We start from the raw sequence: 10,000 nt of genomic DNA on the forward strand, positions 1-10,000 counted from the left end.
GTGTGTGTGTATGTATGTGGGTGTGTGTGTGTATATATATCTAGGAGGTTTGATCGACTGAGCAAACGACCAAAATCCAAACGGCCAGGCATACTTGCACGAAAGTGCTATTCACCGAAGCAGCACTTTCGCATAAGTATGACTGCTGCTGAGGCTGTACTATGGTGCGGATAAGTGAAATTTCACTTTTCCCCACTGTAGTGCAGTCTCGGCGAGAGGATATTAAAGTAGGGGATGTGTGGGGAGCATTAAAATGTAAATTTAAGTTTTTTTTTTTTTTTTCCACACGCTTTAACAAAAGTGCTTTTGTGTTCGGGTTTTATGGTTTTACACACACACACACACACACACACACACACACACACACACACACACAGATGGATGTGTGTATATATATGTGTGTGTGTGTGTGTGTGTGTGTGTGTGTGTGTGTGTGTGTGTGTATGTATGTATGTATGTATGTATGTGTGTGTGTGTGTGTGTGTATATATATATGTATATATGTATATATGTATATGTGTATATATATATATATATATATATATATATATATATATATATATATATATATATATATATATATATATATATATGTAAAAAAGAAAATAAAGAGTGCACCATCAGCTGGAATTCAAACTTATCAGCAAATAACTCCAAGTAACAACCTGTTTAAATGAAACTTCATTTAATACAAACTAACAGGAGCTGCAGCAAGTGATAAAAGTTAGCGCTTTCGCGTTGACACCCAACGCTTCATCAGACATAAAGAATTAATAAATCTGGCTCCTTTTAAGCATCCATTTACATGATGTCATAATTGACTTAAAGAGACAGATATTTACAAATTAGTAAAGGTAAAAATACTGTTTAGATACATCATATGCTGAAGTCATTAAAAAACATTAAAAACCATAATAAATTTTAATATAAATGAACATACATTTAATAATAAAAAAAATAAGATAAAATAAACCACAAACAACTTTTGTGGTTTAATGGTCTGGAAGCTAAGAAAGGCTTGATGGAAAGCCTCTCATTGAGTCCAAATTTGTGTGCTTGTAGTTTCACAATCCACTTGCCCTCTTTTTCTTCTACTCTGTCTTTGATATTACCCAGTCTGTTATCTATCTTTACCAATTCAAGAACCTGAAATTTAAAAGTGTGGTTGTCACCAACATCAATAACATGTTTTGCAAGTGCATTTAATGCATTGCTCCTGGATATTGCATAGATGTGTTCCCTAATTCGTTCTCTTAGGGATCTAGTGGTCATGCCCACATAGAACTTCCTGCATGACTGGCATTCAGCTAAATAAACCAGGTTCCTAGATTTACAACTTGCACAATGTTTGAAAATGTAATTCCTTTGTGTGACAGGGTGTGTGAACATATGGGTATTGGCTATGTGCCTGCATTGGTTGCAGGATGAACAAGCAAAAGTGCCATGCCGTATGTTGGTATTGTCATTAGTATGAACTCTATCATAACAGAGTAACCTATTCAATGACAGCATATTTTTATAAGCTACTCTGGGTTTGTTGTCTACTAGAGATCTGATGTTGTCATCAATCATAAGAAGGTTCCAATGTCTATGGAAAATATCCAGAATGTGCTTGTTCTTGTTGGTGTACGGAATGGTTATCCTATTTGTCTGAGCCCTAGATGTTCGTGTAGTCTGTGTATATGAAATATCATGTCTCTTGATAACGGGTATGGCTACATTGTCCCTTTTGCTGTCACCTTCAGAAACAGCTGTAAGTACAGATTTTCTATTGTATCCTCTGGTTGTAAAATTGTTTACTAAATCTGATTTGTGTCATTGGTAGGCTGTGTGTGTAGAGGTGAGTTTGGAGACTCTAGTAACTTGATTCTGAACAATATTCCTATATACATGCTGAGGATGCATGCTGTTTCTGTGGAGTAAATTATTCCTCCAGCAACTCTTCCTAAAGAGTTCAGTTTCAAATCCATGACCCTTCCTAAACACACTCACATCTAAGAAATCTACATGTTCGGGGGAATAGGTATATTCAAAACTCAAAAAATCAGTTGTTCCATTAAGATAGTCTACAAAATCTAAAAGATGTTCAGTTGTTCCTCCCCACAACAAAAAGACATCATCCACGAATCTATTATAAAATAATAATGAATCAAGAAAAACAGAGTTCTGATTAAACACAAATAGCTGTTCCCATTGTGCCAACACCAAGTTGGCGTATGCGTTGGCACATGGAGTGCCCATCGCTACACCCTTAGTTTGTACATAGTAGGTACTTCCATAACATAGCACGTTGTTTTCAAGAAAAATTTCAAGTAAGGACACACATCTATCCACCATGTGCGTTGTCAAATCACTTTTCATCAAAAATGCTCTCATGTATTCTAAGCCTGTGTTGTTAGGTATTGAAGTGAACAAAGACTTAACGTCCAAAGATACTAGTATACATGTGTCATTAACAGAGGAAGACTGTTTAAAAGTCGCTAGATTCTCTAGGAAATTCGTAGTGTCTTTCAGAATATGCTTAGTATTCAAAACTACTGGCTTCAAAATTTTATCCAGATAAATGGATAGAGGCTCGGTCAACCAGCCTCGACTGGATACTATTGGACGCAAAGGTGGATCAGTGGCATTCTTGTGTATTTTGGGAAGACCTCTAAAAGATGGTATTAAAGGCTTGTCAATCACAAAATACATATACAAGTCATTATCAATCATACTGGTCAACAATAAATCATATAGCATGGCATGAACATTCTATATATATATATATATATAAAACATCTGGATCTAGGACATATAAAACATCTGGATCTAGGACGTTTGCTCAACCTGAGCAAACCCATAAAACCCGAAGACACCTTTTATCGAAAAGTGCTTTTGTTAAAGCGTGTGAAAAAAAAACCCACTTCATTTACATTTTAATATATATATATATATATAAAATCTCTCTCTCTCTCTCTCTATATATATATATATATATATATATATATATATATATATATATATATATATATATATATATATATATATATATATATATATATATAATAGGTTCATAGGTTCATACTACCCTAGGGCATTTATAAGCCTAGCCCAGAGTTTTGTGGCTTTCGCCACCCCTTTAGTTTGAAGGATACTATGCCCATTATTTTGCTGTGCCTCTGTCAAGCAGTGACACTGAGGTTATCCCTGGGGTATACCTGCGATCTCCCATCCATTGGTCAAGATTTCTCTTGAACAAGGCCAGCGAGGTGCTCTGCCTCACATGTACCGGGATTTTGTTCCACAGCATAGGGAGTCTCTGGGTGATGAATCTGTCCCTCCAGCACGTCCTATTAATAGCCGTGTTGAGGTTTAAGTCTCTTGCCCTTGTAGTTCTGATGGATTTAGATTTTTTGAGGTAAAGCATGTTCATTAATTCCGGGTTGGACATGGCCTTGTATGTCAGGCACAGGTCACCTCTGAGCAGACGGTAAGCGACTGAATAGAGCTGGAGTTCCTTCAGTCGGGCAGCATAAGACATATTTTTTTGAGACCCTTTATCCTTTTTGTGAGGAACTTTTGGGGCCTTTCCAATTGCTGCAGGTGTCGGGTCAGATGCATTCCGAATGGGGCATTGTACTCGATCATTGGTCTGATGAGTGATGAGTACAGGGGAACGATGACCTCCCTTGATCTAGATGTGAATCCCTTCATGATCAGGTGGGCAATGTAGAAGGTCTTCCTAACTACTTTGGCAACGTGAGTGTCAAACAAAAGGTTACTGTCAACCTGGGTCCCCAGATCCCTGATAACCTCTTCTGTGCTTAGTGAATTGCCACCTATATGGTAACTAGGGGTAACCTTGTTTTTCCCGAAGGGTATGACTATGCATGTTTTGACGTTTAAACTTTAGGCCATGGCTCTGGCACCAGTTATCCGTTTCTATGAGACCCTTCTGAAGGATGTCTGTGTCAGATGGGTTTTCAACTATGGTGCCCAGTTTGCAGTCATCTGCAAACTTTGTCGGCCATAATACTCCTGTGTTTGCTTGTACTTCTGAAAAGTAGATGCCGAACAAAAGTGGGCCCAGGACTGAGCCCTGTGGGACACCACTTGTGACAGGCTTGGAGTTTGACATGGCGCCAGCAACTCTGACCCTGTGGGTTCTGTCACTTAGCCAGTTTGCAACCCATATTGTGACGTATGGGTTTACATTTAAGCTGGTGAGTTTTTCAATGATACCCGAGTGGGGTATTGTGTCAAAAGCCTTTGCCAGGTCAAGGTAGGCTGTGTGGACTGCCTTGCCCTCGTCCATGGCCTTGGTGACTGTTTTGAAAAAGTCAACCAAGTTTAAAAGGCATGATCTGCCCTTGACAAAGCCAAACTGGGTTGGATCCAAAGTCTGCAAGTCCCCTATGTCTTTATTTATGAGTTCCATTATGATCCTCTCCATAGCTTTGCAGACCAGGCTTGTCAAGCTGATGGGATGGTAGTTTCCGGGGTCGGTGGAGGCACCTCCTTTGTGAAGTGGGACCACCGTTGCCGTACGCCACTCCTTGGCAGTGATCCTGAGGTGAGGCCAAGATTAAACAGCTGCCCTAACTGCGGGTTTAATTCCTCATTGAGTTCGTGGAGCACACAACCGGGGACACCATCTGGTCCCATGGATGCTGTGTTTTTCACCTTGGAGAGAGCAGTTCTCACCTGAGCATTTGAGATGTTTGGGGGACTACAATCCTCTGGTATAGATATCTCTCCTTTTGGGGGGGAGAAATTTGCACTGAACCTGTCAGCCAGTATGTTGGCAATGTCTGTAGGTTCAGTGATTTTTTTTACATCATTTTGAACTAATTCTGAGCATATCTGGGAGTTTCCTCCCAGGTTTCTAACATAGCTAAAAAAGGCCTTATGATTGTCTCTTGAGTCCTTAGCGATTTTTCTCTCAAAATTTGCCTTGGATGCTTTTATGAGAGATCTCAGTTTTTTACTTATAATGATCAAGAGTGTCTTCCCTTTTACGGATTTTGCTCTATCTTGTAGTAGATTCTTCCTTTTGTTGTAAAGCTTGTTTATGGCTGGGGCCCACCAGACTGGATGCTTGCCTTTGGTACAAAGAGTCTTTGTTTTGTTTGGGATTGCCTGATCCATGCAGTCCTGGAGGTGCTGGTAGAAGGCATTTGTAAGTGATTCAGCGGTTTGAGTAATGGTTTCTGCTGGCCCGGGGGCCTTGAAAGAGACCACACCAGTCTTTAGAAGTGTGAAGTCGGCTTTTGAGTTCTTCACTGTGGTCTTTTTTATCTGGGGTGGGGGCGGGATGTGGACTTCAGTGAGATTAGTTTATGATCTGATCTCACCAATGATGGGAATACTTCTGGTGTTGAACATTGTGACCCCATGTTTGTGATGATGAGGTCTAGTATGTTTTCTCCTCTTGTGGGGATGGTGACTAGTTGTTCCATGGCATTTGAGTTTATGAACTCTAGGAACCTTTGGGCTAGAGTGCTGGGGCTTGAGTAGTGATCCCAGTCTATATTTGGATAGTTGAAATCACCAAGTATGATGGTGTTTGGAGATATATTTATCCCCTCCAGTGTTGTTAGGAAAGCTGTGTGAGGTTCCTGAGTTTGAGAGGGTGGCCTGTAACATGCTACAAACTGCAGAGCAGTCTTGCCTACGGTTAATTGCACCTGGATGGTTTCCAATGCATCGTGCATTGCCACCAACCTTGAGGTGAGGGTGTCCTTGATGAATATGGACACCCCCCCTCCTTTCTTGGTGTTGTCCGGATTTTGGGGCCGGAACGCATGATATGAGGTAAAACCTGATAGTGCCAGGGTGCTCTCAGGAGCCTTGAACCAGGTTTCAGTCACAGCACAGACATCAATGTTCTCCATACTGAGAAGGGCTTCGAGTGCGTGCATCTTGAGGTTGAGACTTCTGGCATTGAGCAGCATTACCCTTAGTTTTTTTCCTTTTTGTGTTCTAGGGTGGTAGGTTTAGAATTTGAGCCTTGCCTAAAAAAGGCACAATGGGGGTGGCAAGAGCCTTTGCCAAAATCCGGAAGCCCAGGGGTGACAGGTGCAAGCTGTCCCTTGCGAAGCAGCGTGGCTTGTCCAGCATGTCATCCCAGGCAGACAGACATTGGATCCCCTTTGAATGACACCATAGTTTAAGCCAATTATTAAAGCTGATCATCTTGTCTCCGTATTGTGGCATCATTCTTGGTGAAGGTAGGATACTGCTCAAGGTCAGGGTCATACCTGCCTGGGCTACATAATCAGAGAGCTCCTCTGTCTCTTTTCATGTAGTCCAGGGAGGTACGTCTCAGGTCGTTCACACCAGCATGGACAATGACTGAGTCATACTTGTACCTGCAGTTGAGTGACCTGAGTGCTTGTGTTATGTGGTGGATTCTAGCGCCCGATAAGCAGCTTACTGTGACCTTCTCCTTACTCAATCTGGTGAGCGGGACGTCAGTGTGTCTGACTATGGAGACACCTATGACGAGTGTGTCTGGCATTGTGTTTGGCCTTAAGGGCTGTGACTGTTTGGCACACTGACTCTGTGGTCTGTGTTGCATGTGCTGTGCCCTGTGGAGGCAGTTGTTTGGGTGTCTGCTTTGGTGGCCTCTGCTGTTTTGGTAGATTTTTGATCAGAGCCTCCGAGTATGTCTTTGTGTGTTTGTGTATGATTTGAAGTTGTGATAGTGCTATGTCAGACTGGGGGTATATATGTGTATATATATATATATATATATATATATATATATATATATATATATATATATATATATATATATATATTATAAATATACATACATAATGTGTCTGTATATGTGTGATCTGGTAAGAGTATCACAAGTTGGTAGGGCACTCAACTGAGCAATGGAACTGTTGGACCTGCTCAGAATTATGCAAATTGTAGGTCACTCAGCTGTTCGGTTGCAGTGTTCTTAATCGCAGACTTCACTTAATGAGGTTTTGCATGCGTGACTATGGAATCCTCAAAGAGAGTACAGTGAAAGTTGCACTACTTTGCCATTTTCTGTGAATCCCAGCCTGTTATATTAGTACTCTATATACTCTGGTGTGTCACGTGCAAGTATTTAAAAAAAATCTGTGTTACATTTAAATTTTCTTCCCAACAAGACTACCATTTTAAAGAAATTCTATGTATATTTACAGCCATGGTGCTGTGAGATGGTTTGCTTGCTTGGAACACAGAGAAGTACTTGTGCAGACTACTTCAAAGTAACTCACCGGAGGGGCACTCTATAACAAACCAAAACCAGCAATGTTAAATTTGATAGCACTAATGTAGTTCAGTTATGTGATTAAGTATATGAGATGTGTTGAAATACATTTAGTTGAGAGGAGCTACTAGTTTTACATTTAATGTGTAATGCATTCTGCTGCTTTAATGAAAATTTCAGAGAGCTGAGTCAGCTGCCAGCAATGCTGTCGCATTGCTATATGCAGTTCTTGTGCCATCGATTGAGTTACCAGATTAAAAAGCAGAAATGAATGCCTGTTTTACATGTCTTTTCTAAAAGGGCTTGGGAATGAACTACCAATCTGAATGGAAACAAACCCATTGATTTGTATGCTCTTTGAGTGAGCTGCAGAAATAGCTTGGGTATTTTGTCATTTTTAACCTCCAAGAGTTCCCTAATTTACTTGGTAAGAAGTTAAGTAAGTTGATAATGTGGTAAATGTAATACTGTCCATGTTATTTGGAATTCCAGTATGTACTAAAGCTAGGTACATTTAAAAGTGTGTGCGCACGTACATTTGAAGTGTTTGCAGAGCAAATTACCTTTTACAGCAGGAAGGTCTGTTGCAAGTTATTTAAAATGCTGTACTGTGGTAGCATTAATATGTGCATAGTTTTTTATAGCAATGCCATCTTGCTAACCATGGTATTTTCGTTTCTTTCGTATTGTTTGAATATTTAGGTGGTCTTTTGGTGTCTTGATGTGGGAGATCTTTACCCTTGGTGGATCGCCATATCCAGGTATCCCAGTGGAGGAGCTGTTTAAACTGCTGAAGGAAGGTCACCGTATGGACAAGCCTTCAAACTGCACACACGAGCTGTAAGTAACCATTGCAGCTCTGCATTTATTGTGCTAGGGCTTATTTTGCTGTGTATGGAGGCCCCAAAGTAAGGGGCATTGCTTAACCGTTGACGTACAAATCTGTGACTCATTTGAGAATGTTTAGATTCCCTCAGAATGATCATGTGTGACCTGTTGTATGGATGCCGCTTTCTTCTGAGCAGTCCCTTTTTGGTTAACTTTACCTTTGGGGGTGCTTAGCTTTTTATTGAACTACTGCAGTTTATCTGCCATGTACCCCTCCTTAATCAGTACTACAAGGAAGGGTGGAGATAGGGGTGTCCCAGTATAATGCTGTTCTGTCTGGAATTAGTTTTCCCCTTTATCCTACCCTTAGTCCCATGGCATGCAGTGGCATCAGTACAGTTTGTGTAACTATGCTACCAAGTGTGCAGTTTCTCAGTAGGTATGTTGGCTGCTGTGTATGAGCTAGAACTCCCGATCTCCAGTGGGGCCAGAGCCAGACAAGAAACATGCCCCCTCCCAAGGAACCAGCATTCACGCTTACTTGGTACTCCCCCCCCCCCCCCCCACCCTTGGGCTACTGGTGCTGTCCAGACCTATTAATTGAAATCCATTAACTCTGATCTTTAGGCTTGACTGTATTTGTGATTGTTGTAGGGCAACCATGCTGCAGTAGTGGATAATGTTAGTCTGTTTTGTGCATGCAAAACTGCAGGGGTGTTTGACCCCAGTCTTTGTTAAATCTGTTTACCTTTTGCAAGTCACAAAGCCCTTTTGTACAGTCTATGGAGAAAGTCAGTTTTCTTGAGGTCCAACATTTCAGCATGTGTAGTTGTCTTTACATTGTTGGGTATGTTTTTTGCCATATTCAGGGGATTCTGGAAATTGCATTAACAGAACGGTGGCTGTTGGGATCATCTTCAAAAATATTGTAAGGACTTTGCCTTTTGAAAATAGTTTTGTAAAATATTGGGGGATATTCCCTCAAGCAGCAAGATTTGAAGTGTTGTACATTTTTTGGCTCATAGTCTGTAGTATGTCTAGTTCTAGGTATGTTAGGCATGCCACGTGTTTTGAACTGCTGCTTGCCCATATTAACCTTGGCTTAACCTGCAGATGCATATGTATGTTGATCACATTTTAACCTGAGTGATGTGTTTTTGCACACCTTCCATTCATGCTTTTCACAAGTTTGCACTCACAAGGCATTGGAAGGCATGATGTTTTTGGCATTGTGAACTCGTGTTCTAATTGAGAAAAAAAAAACACCTCAGTTTCTCCTGGGATCATCACATTCTCATCTTTTTCTGTAGAGCAGGCTTCTCCAACTGCTCTTCTTTCTGAAGGACACACTTCTGCAATCGTGTAATGAAAAATGTCTACTCATCTGTGTAACCACATACAAGGTAGAGAGACAGGTTTAGGAGGCTGTCACAGTTTAGACAGACACTGTATAGTTCTGCAATAAAGCAATCCATTAGGACACTTATTTTACTGTTAAATGTTTAACAATTTTGATACAGTAAATTAAACTTTGTATACACTTGAGCCTCGGGCGGGCTCATTCCTCATTCTACTGCTCTTTTCCTTGGCAGGTATGTTGTGATGCGGGAGTGCTGGCATGGTGTACCATCTCAGAGGCCCACCTTCAAGCAATTAGTAGAGCAGCTTGACAGGGTGTTGGCAGCAATTTCGGAGGAGGTAAAAACATTAAGTGATTTCTTTGTATGTTGGATGTGATGTCAGGCTTTTTGCATGTACTGATAGCTTTTTTTTTTTTTTTCTGTCCTCCAACAGTACTTGGATCTGTCCACACCTTTTGAGCAGTACTCGCCTTCCTGTGAAGATACAACCAGCACATGTTCATCTGATGATTCTGTTTTTACACATGAACCACTGCTGCCTGACCCTTGTCTTTATGATGGACACAAAATTGAATCA

The 10,000-nt window shown here is 40.8% G+C and overlaps 1 protein-coding gene across 1 annotated transcript in view; it reads left to right on the top strand.

The window, feature by feature from the left end:
• Window positions 1-10,000, top strand: part of FGFR4 (fibroblast growth factor receptor 4) — a 65,709-nt gene that overhangs the window by 55,200 nt on the left and 509 nt on the right. Inside the window, exons 19-21 of the mRNA XM_044069299.1 lie at window positions 7,937-8,074; window positions 9,655-9,760; window positions 9,857-10,000. The exon at window positions 9,857-10,000 is cut by the window's right edge and continues 509 nt beyond it. Coding sequence (XP_043925234.1) covers window positions 7,937-8,074; window positions 9,655-9,760; window positions 9,857-10,000 — 388 coding nt within the window. The remainder of the gene's footprint in view (window positions 1-7,936; window positions 8,075-9,654; window positions 9,761-9,856) is intronic.

Source organism: Protopterus annectens, chromosome 4.part0, assembly GCF_019279795.1.
Source record: "Protopterus annectens isolate FY-2018-M chromosome 4.part0, PAN1.0, whole genome shotgun sequence".
NCBI classification, from domain to species: domain Eukaryota; kingdom Metazoa; phylum Chordata; order Ceratodontiformes; family Protopteridae; genus Protopterus; species Protopterus annectens.